Raw genomic sequence first — 25,193 nt, forward strand, 5'->3', positions numbered from 1 at the left:
CCTAACACAGAAAACCAATAGAGGCATCTTACACAGCTCTACGCCCTGGGGTTAGGTTCACACAGCCATGGATGAAAGCAAGGCACATGTCCAAAAGGAAGTCAGGTAAACAGTTCCTTATCTTGGGAACATTCTTGAACTGCAAAGCTCCCTTTTTAAAAAAAAAAAAAAAAAATGTCTTTGATTTCAAGAAGGCAATTCAGATGAGAGTCAGACTGAGGGCAAACACCTGCAAGGTTAGGCAGGCTCCAGGAGAGTCTGGCGTCAAGGAGGGCCGGGGAGGACAGTGCCGGAGGAGGAGGAGGTGGAGGTAGTGCAGGAGGAGGGAGGGGGAGGCTCGGGGGGTGTTATATTCCCAACTGTTGCATCCGACCCATAACTAGGTCAACTTTCGTGCAGGAAATACACCTCAGCCCGGGTTTAACAAAAGAAATGTCCTGTTGTTATGAGCCTGTGCAGTGAGACGTGGCTGCGTCTCTTTCCGCGGTTGGATAACACACGATGGAAAGTGTAGACCGCAGCAGCTAACACCAGGAACACGTATTTTCAGCGTGTGACCTCACTTACACACAGCTAAAGTCGCGTTAAAATAGCAAAACTACTATTTTTAATTCCAGGGATAAACTTCTTCTCACCCGCAGCTACCCCTCCGTATTAAAAATAGGAGCACTTACCAGCTGTTTACACTGCAGCGAGGGACAATGTTGACATGAAGGCAACTTGCTGTTTTTTTCCCCCGCTCGATATATTCCGTGTTTCTACGTATGCTAGTGGAAACGGGTCAAACCGGGACGGCGCGCGGAGAAAAAAGCCACTTCGCAAAACACTCCTGTGAAACTTTGCCGGCCACTTCTTCGCCACACTTTCATCTGAAGTTGTCGGCGGAGGCAGGCGCCATGTTTGTGTCTGCGCTGATAGTTTAGCTGCTGAGGCTTTTCCTCTAAACGTCTCTTTTCAGATGGAACCGCCCAGAGAAGAGGAGCGGCTACAGTCCCCCGCTGCAACTGACACGGCCAGCCAGGCGCGAGCGCTCACAAGCTAGCCAACGGTCGACTGGCATCTTCCGTCGCGCCCTTTCAAAGTAAGACCTCTCCAAGGCGATTAAACAAACGTTGTAATTTTCAGATTAAAGTTACATATTCATGTAGGACTCAAATCGTAAATGTAAAATAATTAATGTTTTATTATGAAAAATATTATTAGCAGTAGTAATACAGCACAACACCATTATTACCATTTATTGTGCCTCATATTTATTTTCATATACTACATTAATGACATAATGTAAAACATCAACATTATTAAAAGTTGCAAATGTCACAATGTTTTTGCACCGGAGAGGATTTTCTGCAAAAAAGTGGTTTGACACTAATAAATTATCATTAAATGTAAGCAAAACAAAAATCATGTTGTTTGGAAATTGTAAATCAAATAATCAAGTACAGGTTCAGACAGATGGTGTGAATATAAATACATTTCTTGTGTGTTCAGCACATTTGTATATATGCATATATTGGTGAATATGTAAATAAATGTATATTTAATATGTGGTTTATTAATTTTACAAATAGTATATCGAATTGTGCATAGTTCGATGGGAGCGTACAAAGGTACACAGTTTCAGCAATGGAAGTAAATTGATTATGATTAATAACTGAGCTGTGGAGAAGCAGCAGGATTAAACAAGTGTATACTTCTTCCTACTCCTTTTCAGGCATGTCAGTGCTTGTTGATGGGATTTACTGTAACATGCTTTTCATTTCATAATGCTTATTTATCAGTCTCATTTAACTTTTTGTTTAGTTTTCAAATGCTCAAAATGAATTTCCATTAATTCATTCACAAGTAGTGTTTCTTATATTCACACTGTAGACTCTATTTAAAGTGCAATGTGTAAGAATTGGCCATGTGTCACATCCATTCTCAAAACAAACGGGGGCACCAAAGTAACCAGTAATTGTTGCTAGCTGTTGCTTTTATTAGCAGTTAGCTCATTTAGCCATACAGTTAGCATTTCAGATTGTGAGCTTGGGGCACCGGCTGGAGTTGGTGCTTACACCGCTAGCACAGGAGCTTCGGACAAGGACGGGCTAGCTAGTTAGCATGCTAAATTCAGCAGATATCTCAACATACTGTAGTACATGGACGTCATAATGTCAGAACTATTGTTTCTTCACATTCTGTTGATAGTTATTTTTTTCATGTTTTCAACTAAAAAGTATTATGTATTGTTGCTTTAGATATACATAAAGCTGCCGTTTTTCATATGGTATACATGTTAATACAAAATAACCTTAAATATTGATATTACATATTTTATAGTGTTTTTTAGTTTCAGTATAACTCGTATGAACCAAAATTCTACCTACAGCCAGCACAGATGTATTACTGCACTTAATTCTTACTATGCATATGCCTACACAACATACGTGCACAGGTCTTACACAATGCAAGTGTTACAGTGTATACATCTTTTATGTGTAGATGTCCTTTCTGGTAATCAGTCCTGTCATTATCTTAACAGTTTCGTCAATAAGTCTTTTTCAATGGTACAATAAATGGAATTTAGGGACTCTAAAGGCTTCTTTCCCTTGATTGAATATGCTTTGTTTTATTGTGAAGGTGAAATTGTTTGACTTCCGGCATTTCTTTGAGTTTTCACTGCTGCCATGACTTTTTTCCCTTTGCTGGTGTTGTGGTTCCTGACGCCCCCCATCTTTGAAAGGGAGAAGTTACACCAGTACAAGGAAAAAAACAAAAACGCAAAGCAACAGGTGCATGACAAAACTTTCATCTTTAGATATTTGTTGCTGCGCTACTGGACAACACATCCGTTGCAGCTCCAGATATGTTGACTACAATTTGAGATTCCAGAATTAAGAATGACATGTATGCATTCAGTTTATTTTCAAATGTTAGAAGAAAAAAAAACGAACATTTAAGACATGTTTTCATCAGCCTGACTGACCTCGGTTCATCTCATAATTCTATAAATTAATTTCAACATCCTGTAAAGACATTGTGCGGTTAGAAACAAAGCCGATAGTGCGTCTGATCTGCTACCCAATATTTAAAACAATTTGACCTACAAAAAGAGTTCCACCTTGAAGACAGTCTGAAGTTAGCAATCTTTATTTATACACAAGGAAATGAACCATATTTTACCATTTTATTCAAGCAGCTCATGTCTTATTTTAAATTAAAACAGTTATGCACAGAAAAATATTAAATGGGACAGAAGTTATTTCACAGCTATGTACAAGATGTTAATTGAGTATTAAAATCAGGCCAAACTGTTTAAGACAGTTGAGGCTGACAAGTGGTTTTTAATATGTAGTTAACACTTCATGTCATCCATTGGAGAGAATGTGATGAGTTTTGGGAGGCTGAACTCCTGCTTCTTTGGAGGCGAGGCCGTCTCCAGTGTGTCTAGGTCCAGTGAGAAGACCTTATCTGTGGCTTCCACTGACTTCGCAGACTCCATTAGCCAGTCTCTGTCCAAACCAGAAACCATGTGATCAGACAGAAGACACTCTGGTGTCCTCTTCCTGTCGTCCATGACTGAATCATTGATGGTCTGCTGGAGCTGACCAAGATAATAACCTGTGGTTTGTTGCGATTGCTTTGCCTCTGCCTTTAGTGAAGGGATGAGCAGCTCATCATCATCATCATCATCATCCTCATCCTCACTCTTCATATCCAGCGCTTCATCGTCGAGGCTCAGCAGACTGTCGCAGCTGGGCAATTCTGGGAGAGTTTCCTGCTCGAGACTGAAATGAACCGCGCTGCTGCCTGTCCCACTGAAACTGTCGAGGGCCTCGGTGTTGAAGGTGTCCCACAGCAGCGAGGATTTGTGCGAGATCCCCTCATGGCTGACAGGATGTTTGCTGTGGCTTGTGACAGTGGGGTAGATACTTCCGGAGACACTTGCGGAGGGAGCATCGTGGCTCAGCAGCACTTTATCAGGCTCATAGAGGGGAGTGAGCCGCCCTGTGACACTGTCGTTACCCGTGAATGACCGCCCCATTTTCTCTGCTTTGTCCTCCTCAAGTGCCTTACGCCAGGAGCTCTTCACATCCATAACTTGAGGAAAAAAGAAAAAGGAGATGCTTTAAAATGTTACCAACTGAAACACTGCCGATAAAATGCCCGCTCTCCTAATCACTATAGCAACTCTTCATATGCGAGGCCACATTCATCATTATAAAACCCTTCTCCAGTTATACATAGTCACACTTTCATGCATTGACAAAATTCACCAAGATTTTAGTCTGAAGGGGCAGATGTGACAGCTCGTGACTTACTCAAGCTCTCAGGTGTGCGTGGCAGCTGCTTTCTAGTGGAGAAGGGATCTCCATGAAGAGTGTTGAGGAGGCCCTCCAGGTCACGACCTTTGACCCTGCCTTCTGTGGGACTGGTTGTAGTTACAGCATCTGCAAACTACACATACACTCTAGTGAGGACAAATCCTTCCCTACTTGTCTCATGTCATCTTTCCCCTTTTCTCGATTACTTAAGACAAAAACATTCATAATCCCCACACTCCTGCATTGCAGCCTTTTTGCACATCTACTGGTTTGAATGTAATCAATATACCTGATCAGCAAGGTTATCACATTCCATGTCTAATATCTGAGTCTTGGTCCTCGCGGGAGTTGCCTTTGGATGAACGTGGATCGGTTTCCTCATGCTGGCCTAAAAAGATAGCAAGCACAAATTTGTTAAACACCGTTTATCAGATGCACAACTTCAGAAAAGGTAGAGTAAAAAAAAATATTTTTTTTAAATCAAAAAACTGAATTTTAACTAAAAACAAAAAGGTCAGCTGTAATATAATACTAGCCTGTGGTGGTGGTGCTGATGGAGCCCTAAAAGGCGGGGAAGGAGGTGTGTCGAAGAGCCAGTCAAGAGAGGTGTTTGCTTTGGAGGATGCCCGAGTGGTTACAGTAGGACTTTCAATCTTCTCAGCTGTTACAGGACAAGAGCTGTTTAAAAGACAAGATTGAACATGTTATTTGTCAGTTTTTTATGGCATCTGCCCAGAGTACAGTGTATTTTCCTAACAAACCAGTGTCTCGGTCCAGTGAGAAGACCTTATCCGTGGCTTCCACTGATTCCATCAGCCAATATCTGGCCAAACCAGAAACCATGTGATTAGACAGAAGACACTCTGGTGTCCTCTTCCTGTCTTCCATGACAGAATCATTGCTGCTCGTCTGCTGGATCTGACAGAAATGACCTGTGGTCATTTGCAATTGCTTTGCCTCCGTCTTTAGTGAGGGGATGAGCAGCTCGTCATTATCCTTGCTCTTTATTACCACTGCTTCATCATCGAGGATCAGCAGATTGTCGCAGCTTGACAACCCAGTACAGCATATTTTCCTCACAATGCAGTGCAGCTAGAGTTTCATCATCTGCTCCGCAAACTATTTTAGCTTCTTTGTGCGACATCATTCAAAATCATGCAGAAATACAGAATGTCTGCTCCGTATCTGTCCGTGGCGATTTCTCTCAATTCGCCTCGGTCATCAGAGAGCAAGGATGATGTAGGGAGGACTAGTGACGGACAGAGCACTGCTCAGGACTGCCCAGGTATCTGCCTCCCATCACAAGCCAAACACACATCTTAAAACTAAACATAAGCTGTTCAAAAGATGGAGTACTGTACCTCTGCAAGATAGAGTAACTCAGCGGGACAACTTCCTGTGATTTACTCTCTGCAAGCTTTTCCTCTGAAAGCTTCTCCTCTGAAAAATGGCAAGAAGCATGATGAGAGACCGATAGAGATATGCGACAAATCAAATGAATACATGGCGTGATATTTTGCTCACCAAGAAGTGCTGCAGGGTACTGAGAGAAGACACTACTTCTGTAAGTAGCGTCCGCAGCCGGTTCAAAAGACAGAGGAGCCATTGGCGAGAGGAAGCCAAGAGCCTAAATTAACACACAAAGTTAAATAGTAAATTAAGACATGCAACTACACTGAAATACCTTTCAAGATGCATAGACAAACTCTTGCAAACCTTTGAAATGCACACAGAGCTTTTGTCACTACAGATATGACTATACTGCCATTCTGACAGGAAGGGTTAACAAGTTCAAACCTCCCAAGGACAACTCACAGGATCTTCATTCAGGAAAGAGACGAGTGGAGTTTCTTTCAGTGTATCCATCCACTTCTGGTCCCACTCAGCCTCCAACTCTCTGATGGCACTCCTCACCTCAGGAATTCCTTCCTTTGAAATCTTCTGCCTGGTGGAAAAACAAGTTAATGCACTGGATGTTAATGCACATGATTTTAAATATTCCATTATCCATCACAGCTTCTGAACAAATATTGAGGGTTTACCGATATGGATACCCACCTTTCAAAACGAAATCTGTCTAAATTAATCATTAATCAAGCCAGTGTGTGTCAATGTGTACCTGATGAGGTGGAGGTTCTGCAGTGTGCGGGCCATCTGCTGACATTTCTCCTGCAGGTGCTTAGGACTGAGCTGGGGCTTGGGGGCGTGAGCAACCCGACAACGCTCCTCCCTCAGGAGCTGTAGCGCGTGGTTCATCAGCTCCAACACACACAGGGCGTTCAGCTGGCCGGCCTCATAAACATTCCCTGAACTCAACTGGAAAACATGCACAATCATAAACAATCAGTGCTTTGGCTCAAATAGTTTGGCACACTGATTTATGTCCATGTCTGCAATGGCATTTCAGTTTTCTCCGTGTCCATATATAGCTTGTAATTATAACTATTCATTCAAAATTAAGGCAAAACTGGATTTGATATGAAAGAAAAAAAAAGAAAAGGACCATCCTCTAAGCCAAATCACCAACGCTGTATAATAAGAATCAACGGGCCTCTGCTAACAGAATAATCTGACTCATCTTCACCCTCACCTGATGTGGGAGCTGTTCAACTCGCTCCAGCAGACAGCGGGGAATTTTGAGGGTTCGGTCTGTCCCGTCCAGGACGTATTGGTCTACATCCCCCTTCAGAACACTTGCCATTGCATGCTGCTCCTCTTTGGTAGTTGCCAGCATGTCATCAATTGCCGACCACAAAGCACGTACCTTGAAACAACCAGTAAAGAGCAAATTTGTTTCAAATTTCAGAATTTGGCCACAGTATAACTGGATTAAGAAAAGCAGAACGATTGCCATCACTTGGGGAATACAAATCATGTCTTTTGTTTTGTAGGAAGTTTAACAAATAGAACATTACATACCCTTTTGATTTTCTCAGCTGGATAAGCTCCCTCCTGTGTAGAAGCACCGCTGTTACGCCTGGAAGCAGATAATCCTGTTAAGCAACTATGAACATACAAGCTGGAAGTACTGAGAAAAGAAAATTATACATACTTGAGTAAGTCATCATACTTGGCACCCTCAGCTTTGTTGTCCTTCAAAGACTTCACCAGGAGCCTTCAAAAAGAAGAAGAATAAACAAAAGCTCAGACATTTCAGCATGTGATGGCAGAAAATGGACAGGCATGACTCTCTGTCATGGCCTCCTTTAGTGGGACAACTGACTGAGCCCTCGCTAACATAAACTGTTTCACCTGTTCTTGTCATGCTATGATGACTCAACATGTCTGAAAAAAGGACACTGATTGCACCTCCAGCAGCTACCACCTGACCTCGTTAACCAGAGGGTTACTAATTAGTTCATATGAAACAGGTGGGGCAATGAAACATGCAAATCAAAAGTAGTGGCATAACATTGACGCATCACATCTCTGAAGAAAGATAGAATAAATTCAGCTTTAAAGACCAACAACATAAGCACATAAAATACTACAACAGGTTATACAGCTAATACATTTGTAAATGTTAACAAGGTTTACTGTAGCACTGTACTGATTTAAATATATAATAACATCTAGCTCTGTCCAGCTGATAAGATGAACTATCAAAGACTTACTGGGCTCGTCTCTGGTACTCGTGGAGAAAACGATCCTGATCCACTGCAGTTCTCAAAAACCTGGAGGTGATCAGGTTGAGTCTCTTCTCTGCCATGTCAAGGGAGGAAGCAGGCATCGCTGCAGCCTCAGGAACCCAGGTGCCATCTGATACAGAAAATATTGAACATTATACGACAGTCTTGTGTGCCAACTCCAGGGCAAATTACATGACATTGGATTTAAGTAAGCAATGCTGGGACATCCCTTTGTTTCTCTATAGTTTTGCATTAAAGTCAGATTGTGAATACAAGCTAGGAATATCGGGGAAAAATTATTTCTAAGAGACATACCTGTTTTGAATGTCTTCATTTCCTGCAGCATGACGTGATTGGCCAACTGTAGCATCAAGCTGATGAACTTGGGGCCTCCGGGTGAGAGGAACAAGGATGCCACCACTTTGGATCCTGCGTTTGCAGTTTCGTCCTGCACGCAATCAGAAACAGTCATTAAATTATGTGGACCACGAGGGACAACACTGCACTTGTGGAATACAACAATGTTTTCTTACAGTTTAGACAGTTGATGTGTTAGGAGAGAGTGGAATAACATGCAACAAAGTGACAGCATCGGGAGGTGAGGAGACTGGGGAGCAGACATGGATAAGAGGAAAGCCAGAAGGATTGAAGTCAAGAAAAGTTAGAGCCCGACCAGTGCTTGATTTGTAGGGCTGATGTCAAGAAAGCTATTAGTGAGTACGCCCCCATTTCTTTAAGTATTTTTCAAATCCTGGTATCACACACTTCTGGCAAAGTTATGTTACTGAGGCAGGATATTTTACAGTTTAACAATACACTTTATCGTCCTAAATGACATTGGTGCACTGAACCAATAACCCTCACTGGGAATTCAATGATAATACATTCTCCAATGCACCTTTTTCTGCTTTGTAATCCACATATTTCAGACAAACGATATATGCCCATACAAATATATCTATGATAGGATAATAATGGTCAATTCATCAGTCCAGCCCTAAAGAAAATACTGACACATTTTCATAACTGTGAGGACACAACTGGAGTATGTGGACAGATGTGAAGGATGAATGTACTTGAATAAACTTGAATTCTCACCATTATTTCTCGCAGCCAAGAGCAGGTAACTTTGCGGAACTCAGCATCTGCTTTGTGGTTCAAAACAGGCCAACACGTCCTAATCCAAAACAAGAAGGACATTTTCTTTACAGTGAATTCAAGGCACATTTTATACACGACTGGCAATAGTTGATCGTATCCAACTTTACCTGTACGCCTCTTTAAATCGTGTCGGGTTGAGCTTTTCCAACAGGAAATGGGTAACAAGGTAGCAGGCATCTTTGTTTGGTTTGTCGAACATATTCCTGTTGACAACAGAATAACATGCGACGTAGTCGGAAGAAAGCTTTAATAATCTTGTAATGAATATCTCAGACGTATATGGTAAAGGCTGTGATCAACACTAACGTGACAACGTAATCGCTATGACACAATACAAGCAGACTCACGGTCCCAGGTTGAGGTGTTTAACGTTAATGTTGATTTTTCCGGCGATCGAAGACGTAACGGCGTCTGGTTGAAATCCAAGCCCGATGAGAGCAAACCACAGATATTTCCCATTCTTTTTCTGCCATAATAGCGGGTTCGCCATTATTCCGAGATGGAAGAAGCAGCGTGCGGGTGTCCGGTGCTCAAAATGCCAGCCTGGCTCAATATTAAACAGCTAGCCGGTTAGCTTTAGCTGCTAGCTAGTCACAAAGTTTACTGTTAGCTAAGTTAGCTTTCAAACTTGTTTTGAGTTTGTCAGCAGACATTTAACACGCTTGTGAAATTAAAACGCGCTACCGATGAACAAGGACAAGTATGATAAGAGCAGAGTCCAGTTAAGTAACCTTTGAGTTCATATTTGTCAAACTAAAATTCCCTAATATTCAGTGAGGGGAACGGAAACGCAACAGCAACAACGCCAACCGCCAATTTTTATATTAACCCGGAAGTTGTTAAAAGTACTTCCGGTGAGCGAATGCGTCACACCTTTCAAATGCTTTTTGATTTATTTCTTTTCTTTAACTGTCTGTCAACATTATCCCAAAAAGTTATGTCACCAATGTATTTTTTGTTAGTTATTGTATTATTCAGCCATTATTTTTTTTTCCTTTTGTCTGTTTTTTTCTCTGCTATTACTGCACTGAAATTGTAGAACTGGTTGTTTACATTTGACTAAATAAAAAAATAAAAAAACTTTTAATGATAACTATCTATATATGGAGACCTTTTATTATGTACTATAACTTTGCTAGATATAACCAGCATGGGTTTCTGTGAGAACCTTGTGACACCCAACCTCGTGTAGATACAAGTGTGCCTCATTTTATTCAATTATGGACAAGGCAAACTGGTTTTACAATATCCAAAGAAGTGTTGAGGCTTCAGGCCTGTTTTAATATTCTGTAAACAAGTGGAACATGATACCAAGATAAAAAAAGACAACCGTATTGTTAATTAAAAGCCTTTTCCCCGAATAAGTAGTCTGCAGTTAACACAGTAGCAGTCGACTCCACAAAGTGGATAATATAAAACATGTTGAAGGTGAAACAGATTTGACTTTACACAGTATTATTTCATACATATTTATATGCCATTTTTACATGCATTCACCCTACATTTACCCAAACAACAAATTATTCATAGGGTCCCTGAAACGTGTTGCAAAATAAAAACAAACGCTAAGCTTATGCAGAGATTTCAATTGTCCTTTTTTTATTGCAGAACATACAATTAGAGTCCACCACAACTGATTAAGCAGAACAGAGTAATAGTAAGAAAAAAGTGATCTATTTTTTCTAATCATTCACATCACTGAAGTTCTTTTAAAACCAGCTGGCAACACTCAGCCACCTTAGATGGATCAGACACTGACGAGTACTTGGAAATCTGAGAGTTGACACCCAGGGAGCGAGCCAGGTCTCTGGCTGTCTGGTCTGAGGCCACAGTGGTTCCCAAGGACACCAGCAACCTAAACACAGCCTCCTTGTCTTGAACCGTCTCCAGAGCTCTGCTGGCCACAGACAGGCACTGGGCCTTGGCCTCCAGATCAGGTTGGCTGTGGAGGCAGCCAGCGTAGTTAAGCACCAGAGTGGCCAGGGCAATGTGGATGTTCTTATTGCAGACAGTGGCAAGGTCGGCTGCACGTGATAGCACCGTTTCACGCTGGGCCATGAGGAGGGCTCGGCCGTGCCTGCCGCTGAAGCAGTTACATAGAGTCCGCAGCGCCAGCATCTGGTTGGCAGGGCGCCCCTCTGGCCTCATCAGACTCAGCAAGTGGTTGCACAGCTGGACTCCCTCTGCCTCTCCACAGAGACTCTCATTAACCAGCGGGTGGCGCACTGCCAACCTCATAATGTCCAAGACTGGAAACACGATGTCTAGAGTCCAGGGGGAAGGAGAGTTCAGTTAGTGAACAGCAATGAACAAGAGAACCTTAAATCACTTTGATATTCGTTACAAACAACATAAACTGGGTCAGAATGCTGTTGTCGTACCTTCAGGCCAGTGAGCTGCCTTCCAGAGCAGGTTGATCTGTTGGAGGGTGGGGGGAGGCTTCGAGGAGACGGGCTCACAGGCAGCAACCAGCAGCATCTCCAGGCTTTCCAAATTGTCTTCAGAAAGCTTGTGCTCCTGAGGGGCACCTCCATTCAGCTCCTTCAGCTTGGCTGGAGAGGACAGAAGAAATAGTTGAATTTGACACAGCAAGGAAATTTGGGAATGAACCAGGGGAGATTTTGGAGGAATTTTGGTTCATTATCTTCATGACAAGAAATCTGATGCAATATATACTTTTAAAACACCCTGAATTTCTATTCAAATCTAGTGTATTTTTCCAAAACATCAAATATTCAGGACAAAATAAGCAACATATGGTTATAAAACATATTTAAATTGGATTTGATACTAAAAATGGGGAGTTTTCTGAATGGCTTCTTTAAAATATACGTGCATGTCATGCAGAGATTTACTACAAGGAAAACTACGTTATTTCTGTTTTGACCAATTCAGAATCTTAACATAGTCGAGAGTGATGATAACCTGATCAGCATGACTTCATGTAATACTCACCAATGATCTGCGTGCCGTTGGCTTGCTCAAAGGTCACACCGTCAGTCTTGGGGAAGTAGATGTTGGTAGCCGTCTGTCTGAGGGCTGCCGAGGAGTAGGCGCCTCCTCCTGCACAGCAGAGACGGATATAATCCAATTAGTGTTACTCTCAACGTAAAAAACAAAACAAAACTGCCTTGTATGATCTAAAGTACATGGGTCTATCACTGAACAGCTGCCATAAATAAATCATAAGTGACTCACCTGTGAAGGGGTCTGCCACGCCTACAGGACCACTTGGGTTTGGACCTGATCCTGGGATGTAGCGACCGGAGCCTGTGTGGAGGAAAATCAAATGTGTAAAGAAAATCTCTGACGATGTTCAGATTGTTAAATTCTGAAAGTAAACATATTGTACCAGTAAAGGGATCAGCTCCAAAGCCTGGCTTATCATCAGCACCCCCGGGGATGTACCTGGCTCCGCCTGCCATATAAAGAGACAAGACAACGTTAAGAAAATATAAATATACTTTAACAACCTTTAGACACAGTGATGAAAATAAAACAAATTTAAAGTGTATGAGCCAAGACGTGGACATTTTCCTTTTGGCCTCACCAGTGAGTGGGTCCCCTCCAGCAGGTTGGGCCGGTCCCACCACATGTCCTTTGGTGTTCTCTATTATAAAATTGGCAACCTGATCGAGGAACATGGGGCTGAGGTCATTCTTCTGCAAAAAGTTATGTGCCGTCAGCCAGGGGTCCTCTGACACATTGTAAGGCAGCTTCATGGACGGCCCTCCCTCGTTCACGTCGATGGTGAAGACGTAGTCGTATTCCTGAGGGGAGATGGGAAGTCATTAAGGACTGTTCTCATTCGGTGTGCGTAGCTTGCCCTGTCATTAAAGCAAATCGTCTCACCTTTCCCTCATACATCACGCTCTTGGAGGACTGCTGGTTCGAGCCTCCGACCACATCTCCGATTTTCATCCAGCGGCCGTCGCTGACACTCCACTGATATGCCTCCACCTTCTGTCCATCTTTAATCAGCCGCGTCTGTCCGTCACGATTCCCTGAAGGAATCAGACATACAAAACAATCTTGATGCAAAAACAGCATCTGCATTTTTTCATTATCAGACCGACTTGTGCAAAGAAACATAAGATACAGCTATCATACATATGATAAAATCAAAGTCAGTCGATTTTCTTACCAGGCTCATCAAGGTGTTCCCTTCCAGGAAGATCCTCCATTTTGATATCTCCAAGGTCACCTAACTTGGGGTCTATGGTGGCTTTGGAGAGTTCATCCTCAAAGGCCTGCAGGTCCTCTACGCTCGCCATGCGGTCCTCAGCCTCCGTAAACACACGGATAATGCCATCACTGTGGGCAGAGGAGGATTATCTGGGTTAGCCAGAAAAATACTAACTAGTGTGAAATTATCAAGGAAATGTATGGTCTGACCACACATTATTATGTAAAATGCAGTTCTGTTACCTTGCTCCCACGGCTATATCGCCATTAGGTAGAATACAGCAGCACCAGACAGACTGGGCCGGCAGCCGGATGGTCTGAGTGCAATCTCCCTGCCTCCATATCCTCAAACTCCTGTCCTCTCCTGTGCTTATGAAATCTAAGAAGGAAAGCATCTGTATGAGGTCAGGGCGAGCCAGCCGCCATATTACAGCAGGAAAACAAATGGATGCTGCACCAGCGTGTAGTCATGTACAAATAACAAGTCACCCATTCTGCTCTTTCACGGGCCTTTAATTATTAATGTAAGAGAACATACCTTCGCTATTAGGGAAGACAGCCATGCTGTAGATGTAGTTGGTGTGGCTGTAATAGACTTGTGCACATTCGCCTGTGTCCACCAGCCACCTTCTGATACTCGCATCATTGCTGCAGGAGAAGAACTCAGCATTGCTGATCACTGCCAGCCCCCTTACACAGTCCTCATGACCTAAAGTAGAAGAAAAAGTGAAAGATAGTGGCCAAACAGAGTGAATTATTACAACTATTTGTTATTATGTGATTAGACAAGATAGTGTTCAGTTATCACCAAAAAATGACACCATTTACTATTTTAAATGTTTTTATATGACATAACTGTTGATTATTGAACTGTTTTCATTATTTGATAAAACCAATTCTAACATTTAACAGAATCGAGGGTGAACTGTGAACTATAATCAGTTGTGAACAGTTTGAAACGAAAATATATATTTTTTCACTTTTAGTGTGTCTCTGCAACCTCTCACCTGTAAATGTCTTCTCACATCGGCCCGCTTTCCAAAGCCTGATGGTCTTATCCGCTGATCCAGACAGCATAAGGCCTTGTTCAGGTAAGATTACCACTGCCCACACTGCTGCAGTGTGTCCCTGTTGCAAAAAGCAGAGATTTGGCTCTGTCACACTGCCCAGATCATATTTATACTTGTTCCAGTTGCAAAGATGTAATCACTATATACGTACAAATGTCTACTGCAGTCACTGTCGCAGAAAGCAAACTTTTAACTAACCGCATATTAAGGAAAACCCTCCAACGAGAAGATCAGAGTAACATGCACCATCACAGAAGCATTATTATACCTCCAAGGTCATCATGCACTTCTCGTTGAGCCACACTTTGGCTGTGGTGTCCCAGGAGCCGCTTAAGAGTGTCCCAAACTTTCCAGAAGACAGAGTGCAAACTGTGGAGATTAAGCGATTAAGAGATGCTTCTAAATAACAGCAGAGCAAATGAGATGCTTATTTGAATGTAAAACCCTGAGGCACACCTCACCTGTATTTTTGTGTCCTTTGAGGGTGAACAGGGGCTGAGGTTGGTCCATCGTGAAAACACAAATGTTATTATCATTTCCACCTGTAGCAATGAGTCCTCTAGGATATGTTTCACTGGGTGCTATGATGCATACACAGGATACAAAGTTTGAGTGTCCAGACATACAGTGCATCTCTGTGAAGCCTTTGTCTGGGCTGTCAGGAGGAGAGAGAGAGAAAGAGAGAGAGCAAAGGCATGTTAGTGGTCCAGCTACTTGTATGGGAACAAGTAGTTGACAAAGGTGTGGCTGTTGGTCAGTGGATTTAAATCGCTGACAGAAAACAGATCAGCATTCAAAGGTTGTTGAACTTTACCAAGTATTTCATCACCCGCGCTGTGTGTGTACTGAATGAATGACAAAGCTAATTTGAGTACTGGTTAGCAGAGCGCCGACTAGCCAAGTTAGCTACCAACGTTAACATGAGTTCATTACGAGTAAATGACTTCAGTTTGGGTTGTTGGGTCCCTTTCTACTTTCGCTGGTCAGGGCACATTTCCTGACAACACAGCCACTTGTAAACTGAAGTTAACCGGAGCCAGCCATCATAATTACTGAGTCAGTATCAGGCTAATGCTAGCTACCTTGAGTTTGGTACCCAGACTCTTCCGGTTCGGTCTCTGGACACAGACACGAAAGCTCCCTCCGGAAAAGCAGCCGATGCGAGTCCCCTGACATCCATTTCGTGGCCCGGGATGGAGCACCTGAGTTTGTATGAGTTAGCCGATGCCATTTTGCCCCGATAACACAATGAAACTACCACAGCGGAGTTGTGCTAAGCGGCGCCGCTGTCAACAAACTCCGTCCGCTAGCGGAAGTTGAATTACGTCACTGATCTCACCGTTCGAATTAATATAATTTAACTTAATTAAATATGTGTGGTGGTAAGTTTAAAGCACTGTCATTGATAAAATGTATTCACTATAACTATATAGTGAATTATAGCATCTATATTTTTTAAATATAACAGGAGTGGTAGAAACAGGCTGCCTCCTCTTGTATTAATCATGTTTGACCGGAAGGCGGCAGCAGATGGTTGTTCCCATAGAGATGATGGTGCACTGCGCTCCAACCGCCACCTGTCACCGCGGCTGCGTCAAGCTACCGGAAACAGGATGTAACAGGAAACTGGAATAAAAGCCTAAACTTTGCAAATGAAAAAATTAAATGAATATTTCAAAAGAGTCCTATTATTCATGAGCTCCGACCAAATATCTATATGATATAGTATAATATAATCTTAATATGTATATGAATATTCTTAGTAATATAATGTAATGTAATATAATATAATATAATAAAGATAATAGTTGGGATGTCTTCTGTGCTTGCATTCATAAAGGAATTAATAGTCAGTTATGGAAAGAATTTGATTGGAAATCAAAAATCAGATATTTCAGTACACCTCTCATCATTTCTTTGTATGTTAACGAGCCCTCTGTAGCATTGTGTTGGAGGAAGTGTGGAAATATTGGGGATCACACACATATTTTATATGATTGCCTAATCCAATCCAATCCACTTTATTTGTATAGCACATTTTAAAAACAATAAAGTTACCAAAGTGCTGCACAACAGATACAAAACAGTAAAATAAAGAAAGTTAAAGTTAAAATACAATAAATTAATTAATAATTCAAGTGTTTGGAAAACGTCCCTATAGATCCTCTGTTATTCCTGCTGGGAGCTGTACTTAATGAGACATCCAACATGGATCAGAGGCACATACTACGGGTACTTCTATTGATTGCCAAGAAAATGATGACTGTTAACCAGGAGGATGTAAAACCACAAATAATAACTAAATGATACAGAGACTGGACAATGGAATAAAGATTGACATGTGTGTTCAGAGTGTTACACATTTATTAAAGCATTATGGGTTTTTGTAATTGAACTGTGTTGTAACAGACTATTATAGAAAATATTTCCATATAATATATCATGCTTGTAGAAATTGTTTGTCACTTTTTAAAAATGTAATTTTTTATTTTTTCTAAAAAATGATATTATTTATTGTCATTATAAAAAGAGGTCCTGTACAAAGGGATGTTCTGTTTTGTGAGATGATGGACAGGATGAAGGATCCATTGCTGTTTTTTGTTCATTTTTTTTCGTACAAAAGAAATAATAATCCAAATAACACAGACAAAATAAGATACCCCCTCTCTGAGTTCTATTTAAAATAAATAAATAAAAATAAATGTCAAAGTGTGTTTTATTTTCTAAACGCACCGGAAACGTGTTTTTTCCATGCAGGTAACGAGGCAGCGCTCCTGTCCAGCCCACAGAGGCTCGGATGAGGAAGTGGCCACACTGATACGTGCGCCGAATTGGACCGCTTAAAACAAACAAAACACTAAAGTATGTACCTTTTCATTATTGTGTAGAGTATCGGCACTGACGCTCGAACACGTTGAAGTATTTAATGTGTGTGTGGTGTGTGTGTTAGCCCGCTGCTGTTAGCTAACACACACTGAGGCTACAGAGCCCAGCCCATCGCGGCTGTCAGTGGGCTCAGTGGTGTGGGTGATGGAGCGGGCGATGGTTCGGTAACAACAAGGTTCTGAGTGCAGACCAGCAGGTTGATGAGGGCTGTTTGTAGACTGTGTTGGACCTCCCTGATTGTGCTGATGTCAGATCTGTGTGTGAGGTGTTCAGGTGGTCCCTCCTTGTGTACAGACACCTGCTCCCTGGCTCAGTAGTAAGGCCTGTGCTGTGGTCTCATCCCATTATATGTCATATAATACAGTCAGCCATGCTTCTGTACATCAGGACTCATACTGCCATGTCACAGTACTGAAGGCAGAATGACATGATTCTGTGTGATTTATCATTTGGAACAGAGAATTTTAAAGGAGCACTACGTAGATTAATACTTTTACAACATCAACGAGGAAATAATACACACGTTTGAATCTCGTCCACATCTACATGGCGCCCTACACTGTTCCTTTATGTAACGAGGAAGCTATTTAATGTGTGTGTGCTTTGTACTCTGTAGGTCTCCCCTGGAGTCGCAGCAGCCATGAAGCTCCGACTGCACTTTGTGGTGGACCCCATGGGCTGGCTGTGTATCAGCATGGTGTTTGGGATTTGGCTCTACAACAGTTTCTTTATTCCCAAACTGGTTCTACTACCGCACTACAATGAAGGGCACATCCCCTGGGCCATCGTCGTTTGTGAGTATCATTGTTGACACTGTATGAGAGAATTGTGTGGGAGAAACCACCGAACGTAAGTCACTGGAATTTCGAGATGGGCCGACAAGTGTGTGGTTCACACATTTAAAATGGAACTAATCATTGTGTGTTCATTCAGGTTACTACATAGCGTCTGCACTCTGCATCGCGGCGCTGTTCAGAGCTTCCACAGCAGATCCTGGTCGTCTTCCTGTGGACCCCCACATACCTCACTCAGGTATGGACACACTCATGTGAAAATGGATATCGGCTTCTGATTCTACCTTTACACCAAAGAGAATAGGTTTGAATATGTAATTACTGTGTCACCATGTTGTTTTTATGCCACAGAGCGAGAGCAATGGGAGCTGTGCAACAAGTGCAACTTAATGAGACCTAAACGGTCCCACCACTGCAGTCGATGTGGCCACTGTGTACGCAGAATGGACCACCACTGTCCATGGTGAGGCTGCACACACACTCACCTTATATATCAGACATATAAAGCCCTGAAAAATATAAATAAACTGAAAATACAAATAGAAAGTCAAACGCACCCTCCAGCATCTGAGTTTAGGCATCCAGTGAGATGCTGGCAAATTATTACATCAAGAGATGTTTTACAGACAAATACTGTCTTACATTCACCTCTTTTACTTATTTACTTACTGTAATGGCATTAATATCTTTGAATTGACATAAATGAAACAGTAATTAAAAAACAAAAACCAAAACATGATATGAGATCGTATCTTAAATCCTGTTCATGTCCTTCCAGGATCAATAACTGTGTGGGAGAAGACAACCACTGGCTCTTTCTGCAGCTCTGTTTCTACACTCAGGTTCTCAGTTTATTCACCCTGGTGCTGGACTTCTGCCAGTACTACTACTTCCAGCCTCTGACAGGACTCGACCAGGTACATTCTGCAGGAAATGACACGCTCCGCTGACGTGAAGAGAACGTTTCAGAGATCACAGACTACATTTTAGACATGCTTATTGTTGGAGTAAAAGTAATAGCTGTATTTATTTATTTAGTTATCTCAAAAACGCAGTGTGACAACCAGGTATATATCAGCACTAAATTCTGTGTTACATAACACTGTTGAAAAAGAAAGATTGATATTAAAGGTCATGTGGATGAAGGTCTTCAGTCCTAACGACTCTGAAGCTCCCACACATGGTTTAAAGCCTGCGGCTCCTTTTATGTGATTTATGATCAGCCTACATCAAGATATGATCATTATGACTTTTAACTGTGTAAAAATCATCACATAGAGCTTAACAGTTATAAAATAAGATGATTCTACACTGACGAGTTGCTCTGTGTTTTCCTCTTCCAGGAGAAGTTTACAACACGCCATGAACTGGCTCTGCTGCGAGTCTCAACGCTCATGGGTTTGGTCATGTTTGGTGGCATGTCCAGCTTATTTTACACTCAGATGACGGGCGTCCTCTCTGTGAGTACTGAGCAATGACGTGAAGACTAAACCTTCAAAAGACTTACACAGCTAACGTCAGATGATGCTACTCGTTATAATTATATGCAGATTAATTTTGCTTGTTCATCCTGTGGAAAACAAGATCCAGCAAACGAGGCAGCAGCGCACAAAGCTTCAGTCTGGACGACATGACGTAGTGCACCAAAATAAAACAGTCAATGCCAGTAATGCAGGGATCAATAGTGAAGAAACAAGAGAGAAAGTCTGGGGTCGGGCTGTGTGCACAAAAGTGTTTGTAGAGAGTTGAATTCTTAATATCTTTGATGGCATAACAAAATAATTATTCTTGCAAGACAAAGTGTTTTGCAAGCTTTCATTAAAAGTTTTGGCAGAGCTGCAAGTTTCTTAACTTAGATGCTGAGAAACAGTTTAATGATGCTAATGTTTTTGTGTCATCATCACACTTTAATCAAGGTCCCAGATTCTCATGACGGAGCTTATTTTGTGAAATGGATTGTCTTTTTTTCCTTTTTCCTGACAGGACACTACCACCATTGAGAAAATGGCCCACTTCTCAAATGAAATGTGAGTCTGTTTAACTCTGTCTCACCAGAAACAGTTCGTATTACATTAAAGAAATTGGTTGACATTATTGGTAATACGCCAATCTGCTGTCTGATGGAAGTTGACATCATTTAAGTTAAGTAATAGTTTGACCTTTTTTTAAATGTACGTATTAGCTGGATCGATGCCTCTCACATCTGTACATTTGATGTGAAGCTGGAGCCAGCAACCACATAGTCTAACTTAGCTTAGCATAAAGACTGCAGCCAGAGGGAAACGGTTAGCGGCACTCTATCTAAAGGTGACAAAATACATCTAGCAGCATCTCTAGCTAGTTAGCTCAGTTAGCTGTGCAGCTAGCGGTCAGGACTGGGAGCTCGGGGACCAGGGGAGTGTTGGATCAGGACAGGACAGGGCTAGCTGGTTAGCACGCTAACTTCAGTAGATAGGACTGTTAAACAACACATAGGTCATAATGTAAAGAGCTATTTGAAACGTTTTGATCACTTATAGCAGCTTTGATACACCCTTATTAAACACATTTCAACATGAATGATTGTTCTTTTTTTAAATTGACAGATTTGGCTCAAAGAGAACCTGGCAGTGGGCACTAGCTGAAGTTTGCGGCACTCGCTGGAAACTCCTTTGGTTCATCCCGCTCCGAAGCAGGCAGCCGCTTCAAGCCAGCCACCACTTCCGCACCCACGTGTAGGTCGGTAGCACTCCGGCACCTCCTACCTGCACAGACGGTCGCGCTGCCACGATGAAACACTGTAAACACACTTAAGAATCCATCTGCTCGCCTTCACCATCCTCTTTCGTGCTATGGGAGCTGGGCAGCAGTCTTGGTTTGTCAGTGGATACTTTAAGCCTTTTTTTTTTCTCCTTTTTTTTTTATTTCTAATTTTTAATTTTGCCTTTCACTACAAGACCCAGACTGGCAGTAAACAGGGTCAAGAAACACCTGTGGGAGTGACGGGAAATTGTTGCTTTTTTACTCACTGTGACTGCTACTTTCAGCATTTGGAAACCACTTTTAATGGCTAATTGCATCTGAAGGACGGAAGTCTTCGCTTGAAAGCAGCTGGCGAAAGGGACCCCTCTCAGGTTACTTTAATAAAGAGCCTTCACTACTGACCTTTAATCAACTACAGACAGAACTAGGGTAACTCCAGTGTCTATTAGAAAGGCATTTTTTGTATGAATTTTGTGCCTTGTTTCTTTTATCTCTGTCCATTTTATTTGTTGCGCACAAGAAGTGTTTTTGTTCGTGTTTCCTGGTCAGTTATCTTCCAGTTTGGAATGCTGAAGGGATCTGGCAACAACTGCATTCCTGCAATTGGTAATCATGTAATGATTTATGACTGGTATTGGCATGGTTCAATGACTGTTTATCTGTGAAGTATTGTTTTATGAAGCATGGTCACAGAACAAAGTTCTTAACCTTGACTGCTGATATGATATACTTTTATCACAAATGACCAGCCGGACATGAAGACGTGTAATAGTGAGCAGTCAACACTTCACCATGCGTTGGTGGAAGTTCCAAAATTAGAAAGAAGTTTATACAATCAATCTTAGGCTGTAGACGCTGTTGTCAAAGCTGCTGTATAATCGAGTAGTTTCTCTCAGTATAATTAACATTTCGCAGCCAGTTGATATCTGATCTGACCATTACCTGTTGTGAAATCCTTATTGCAGGTGTTTATCATATACTGTCATCAAATATCCCCTGTTTGTGCTAAAACACTAGTTTGACATTTCGGGAAGTATCACAAACTTTTTCCTTTAGTTAGAGGAGAAGATTGACTCTCATCTTTGTGAGCTAAATATGAAGCTACACTGTAAATGTAAAACAAATTGGCCACTTGTCGAATTCATACTCGCAACAAATATGAGGCAGCATGTCACCAGAGCAACCGCTGACTACTGCTAACTGTAGCTGCCGTTTGCTAGGTAGCTCAGTTAGCTGTGCAGCTAGCAGTCTGGGCTAGGAGCTCTGAGCACCAGTGAAAAGTCGCTGGCACAAGAGCTTTGAACCTGGACAGCCTGGGGCTAGCTGGTTAGCATGCTAAGCATTGCAACACAATATATAGATGTCATGATGTCCAAACTGTTATTCTCCCACATTCTGTTGCTAAACTTAGTGAAATCTTATTACATGTGGCACCTTTAAAATGAATAGTCTGCTTCACTCTAAAGGAAATTGGTTTTCAAACAGCCAGCAGGTGTTTAGCTTAGCTTAGCTTAGCTTAGTTTATCTTAGCATTAAAGACACAAACACCCTGTAAAACCTCAGCTTGTTACATTGTATGCTTCACAAGATATAAATCCCAATTAGTGAGCTGCTTATAGGTTCATTTTGTTACTTTTGAACTGAGCGAGGCTAGCTGTTTCCTCCTGTCTTAATGCTAAGCTAAGCTAGCTGCCTGCTGACTGTAATTTATTTGTAGCGCAGACATGAGTGGTATCAATCTTCTCGTCTAACTCTCGCCAAAAAGAAAACTTTTCCCAAAATATTCTACTAATCTGTTAAATTGTCTGTTTAGCGTAAGTCAACCATATATGTCTTTTAAGCACGTCTTTCATTTTAGGTCTGCTGACCTTATTATTGTTATTTATACTTATCATTTTAGTGCTACAACTGTTGTAGTTGTGTCTTTAATGTGTCTAAACATGTGGCTTTATAAGTACATAACATTATATGAAAACTAGCAGATTAGCCTACATGTGGTGAATTACAGCTAGTCAACACTACACGACACAACTTTGACAATTTATTTATTACAGTGTTTTGCTGTAACACTATGGTACTGTTAAGAGATTTTATTGAATTCTTTAAGTATACTTAAGGATAACATGATTCAGTGCATAGTCATACTAGCATAGCGTGGTTGTCCTGGTTTATAATACTTGGCAATCCCATAGCTAAACCTGTATGTTAGCAAAGCTTGCCATGTGTGGGTATACGATACATTATCCAAGCAGTTTAAGTGCCTTTCTAGGTCTTCTTTTTACTCTCATACTACATCGCCATCACGCTGGTCTCCGTTAAAGCCAAAGACCTGGGGAAATGTTGCAATAGTCAGCGAGCATTACGTAAAAAATGCATGTTTCACCAAATTTCTGAAGGTAGCGGTTCGATATTATGCACTGATTTACACGTTAGCACTCTGTTTTACTGCACCACTGGCACTCTTGAAAGAAAGTTTTTACTTGAAGTTATTATACTCGATGTTTATCTTCTGTTTTATTCATATCTTTAATCTTGATTGTTGCCGTTTGCATGAGCGTGTGTTGATAAATTTGCTCAGTGGTTTTTATAACTCAGATTCAGGTTCTTGGATGTTTGTGTGAACAAGTATTATAACCATATATATATATTTTTTGTGGTGGTGGTGTTGGTGAGATGATCTGTTGGCAAATGTGTGTGATTGGTATTTAAGAAGGGGGACTGATAGATTATGTTTACTTTTTATTTTTGTTGTTCTGTTTGTCTGTTTTTTACAAATAACTTTATGAAAGCAATAAGCATTGTGTTTCTGTAAAGCCATTTCTTATTGTAACATCAGTAGTGAAAATCTGACATGTATTGTGACGCATATAAACCAGTCGGATGATTTTCGCTCGTTGCTCACTAACCGCCGTCTGAATCTTAATTGTTTGTCGATCACATGTTGTCTTCAGCCCCTCAGTTTGGATGAACACTGCTGTAGCTGTTGCGTATAGTTTTACAGAACATCTTCGGTTAACGCCGTGTCAGCTGCGACACCTCATGCAGGCTCGAGTTCATTTGATTTCAACCCGGAGCTGCTGCAGTAAAGACGTGCGAGCGTGTCAGAGAGAATCTCCTGACAGCCGTTTTGTCCGGTGTTCCCCAGGGCTCTCAGCTCGGACCGGTGCTGTTTTGTTCACATTGTTAATTTGCTGTCTTGTTGGAATGTAATTTTTTTTCTAAGCTTTATTTTTGTTTAATTCAGACCTCAAACACTGGAACAGTTAAGTTTTGTGAATTAAATGAACACGACATAAAATATCATCCATTTCCTTATGCAGAGGAAGCTTATATATAAAAAAAAAGATCATTGATTGATCACGAAAAGCTGTATAAATTGTGATTATTGAAAATATCATATAGGTATTCATATTCTAATAAATTAGATTCTGGGTAAGTTTGAGTTGATTCTTTTCTCCTTTTTTAAACTTGCTGCTTAGCGACCTCACGTTTGGCTGCAGCTGAAGCGCTTTATTGTACTATGATCAAAATAAAATGGGGGAAATCAGCATGTTTTTGTGATGTTTGCATTTTTCATAAATGTAATCAAGCATCGGAGGAGGCTGGACTTTATATAAGAGAACTGTGTTTGGAGCAACAGCGCCTCAATTTGAGCTGAAATCAGAGGATGAATTTCTTCCTGTGGATATGAAAACATCTAAATATCACCTATCTGCATAAATCAGCTTTTTAAGACTTTAACAAGACATGAATTGAATCCACAGCTATCCGACATGAGGTTGAAGCTGATGAACAAATCGTCTTTGTACTGTTTTCTATTTATTATACATCAAAAAGCATCAGTGAATTATTCTGTTTTTATGTTTTACACAAACGTATTGGGCTCATGGTTGTACGTAACGGCACCACAGAGTTGTTTTCTTCTGCGGACAAGATGATATTCACTTTAAACAAAAAAAGACACATATTTTTATTCTTTTTTTCAGCTATCTTTGCAGTAAATATCTCGTCTGAAAGTCCCGGCTGCTTCTCAGCGTGTCACAATAAGAGCCGGGCAGCACTTCTGTTGTCTCGTCGTCCCGAACAGTTCTTAAGCCTCAGTGAGGCGTACGTAACGTGTGCACGATCCATGAACGTAAGCTATGTGTGTTGTCAGAAGTGGTAACATGTTCCAAACACACACACACACACACACACACACACACACTGTCTTGCTCTCAACCAGCTGAAACGTTGATTTGTCTGCAGTCCTAACCGGGTCAGGAAGACGAGGATCTAGATTTTTATTCTTTACATCACAGTTTTCAGGAACATCACAAGAACCGGATCATTTTCAGTCCAACACATGTTGATAAAGCAATAAGTTTAAATGCTTGTACTTTGATATATATATTATTTGAATATTTAATTTATCTATCA

General features: G+C 41.4%; 4 protein-coding genes and 1 non-coding gene across 7 annotated transcripts in view; 1 reads left to right on the forward strand and 4 right to left on the reverse strand.

Annotated features, from left to right (window-relative positions):
- The window catches only part of dennd4c (DENN/MADD domain containing 4C), a 32,838-nt gene extending 31,813 nt beyond the window's left edge, over window positions 1-1,025 (reverse strand). For both annotated transcript variants that reach the window (XM_030430702.1, XM_030430701.1), the window contains exon 1: window positions 675-1,025. The gene's annotated coding sequence lies outside the window, so the exon portion shown is untranslated. The remainder of the gene's footprint in view (window positions 1-674) is intronic.
- A 2,023-nt stretch (window positions 1,026-3,048) lies between these two features.
- Window positions 3,049-9,922, reverse strand: haus6 (HAUS augmin-like complex, subunit 6). Of its 2 annotated transcripts, none has more exons than XM_030431382.1 (16): window positions 9,445-9,922; window positions 9,205-9,300; window positions 9,035-9,113; window positions 8,252-8,384; window positions 7,922-8,066; window positions 7,360-7,422; window positions 7,227-7,284; window positions 6,898-7,071; window positions 6,427-6,623; window positions 6,123-6,252; window positions 5,832-5,934; window positions 5,669-5,732; window positions 4,844-4,985; window positions 4,597-4,695; window positions 4,305-4,440; window positions 3,049-4,083 (listed from the first exon to the last, which is right to left on the reverse strand). In XM_030431382.1, the coding sequence occupies exons 1-16, from the start codon at window positions 9,585-9,587 to the stop codon at window positions 3,338-3,340; spliced, it is 2,508 nt and encodes an 835-aa protein (XP_030287242.1). In that variant the 5' UTR covers window positions 9,588-9,922; the 3' UTR covers window positions 3,049-3,337. The 2 variants fall into 2 exon arrangements, with proteins under 2 accessions (XP_030287242.1, XP_030287241.1); XM_030431381.1 differs by having other exon boundaries at window positions 5,669-5,747.
- LOC115590675 (small Cajal body-specific RNA 8) lies at window positions 5,476-5,606 on the reverse strand. The gene has a single exon (XR_003985825.1).
- A 630-nt stretch (window positions 9,923-10,552) lies between the features above and the next one.
- plaa (phospholipase A2-activating protein) lies at window positions 10,553-15,682 on the reverse strand. The gene is made up of 14 exons (XM_030431383.1): window positions 15,435-15,682; window positions 14,814-15,007; window positions 14,621-14,721; window positions 14,290-14,410; window positions 13,821-13,991; window positions 13,526-13,661; window positions 13,242-13,411; window positions 12,950-13,101; window positions 12,648-12,867; window positions 12,450-12,515; window positions 12,296-12,367; window positions 12,053-12,160; window positions 11,479-11,649; window positions 10,553-11,361 (listed from the first exon to the last, which is right to left on the reverse strand). The coding sequence occupies exons 1-14, from the start codon at window positions 15,581-15,583 to the stop codon at window positions 10,793-10,795; spliced, it is 2,400 nt and encodes a 799-aa protein (XP_030287243.1). The 5' UTR covers window positions 15,584-15,682; the 3' UTR covers window positions 10,553-10,792.
- A 1,412-nt stretch (window positions 15,683-17,094) lies between these two features.
- Window positions 17,095-24,324, forward strand: zdhhc21 (zDHHC palmitoyltransferase 21). Its single transcript, XM_030431857.1, has 8 exons — window positions 17,095-17,214; window positions 17,855-18,032; window positions 18,172-18,270; window positions 18,384-18,495; window positions 18,811-18,949; window positions 19,376-19,492; window positions 20,016-20,059; window positions 20,618-24,324. The coding sequence occupies exons 2-8, from the start codon at window positions 17,879-17,881 to the stop codon at window positions 20,748-20,750; spliced, it is 798 nt and encodes a 265-aa protein (XP_030287717.1). The 5' UTR covers window positions 17,095-17,214; window positions 17,855-17,878; the 3' UTR covers window positions 20,751-24,324.
- The last annotated feature ends 869 nt before the right edge of the window (window positions 24,325-25,193 follow it).

This window comes from Sparus aurata, chromosome 10 (genome assembly GCF_900880675.1).
Source record: "Sparus aurata chromosome 10, fSpaAur1.1, whole genome shotgun sequence".
Taxonomy (NCBI): Eukaryota; Metazoa; Chordata; class Actinopteri; order Spariformes; family Sparidae; genus Sparus; species Sparus aurata.

Coding starts and splice junctions, on each gene's coding strand:
- zdhhc21 (XM_030431857.1), top strand. CDS start 17,879: ATGAAGCTCCGACTGCACTTTGTGGTGGACCCCATGGGCTGGCTGTGT. Junction 18,271..18,383: donor CCCCCACATACCTCACTCAG/GTATGGACACAC, acceptor TTTATGCCACAG/AGCGAGAGCAATGGGAGCTG. Junction 19,493..20,015: donor AGATGACGGGCGTCCTCTCT/GTGAGTACTGAG, acceptor TTTTCCTGACAG/GACACTACCACCATTGAGAA.
- haus6 (XM_030431381.1), bottom strand. CDS start 9,587: ATGGCGAACCCGCTATTATGGCAGAAAAAGAATGGGAAATATCTGTGG. Junction 7,072..7,226: donor CAGCTGAGAAAATCAAAAGG/GTATGTAATGTT, acceptor GGTTGTTTCAAG/GTACGTGCTTTGTGGTCGGC. Junction 5,748..5,831: donor GTACCCTGCAGCACTTCTTG/GTGAGCAAAATA, acceptor GCCATTTTTCAG/AGGAGAAGCTTTCAGAGGAA.
- plaa (XM_030431383.1), bottom strand. CDS start 15,583: ATGGCATCGGCTAACTCATACAAACTCAGGTGCTCCATCCCGGGCCAC. Junction 13,102..13,241: donor GGAACACCTTGATGAGCCTG/GTAAGAAAATCG, acceptor TGATTCCTTCAG/GGAATCGTGACGGACAGACG. Junction 12,161..12,295: donor CGTGGCAGACCCCTTCACAG/GTGAGTCACTTA, acceptor TCTGCTGTGCAG/GAGGAGGCGCCTACTCCTCG.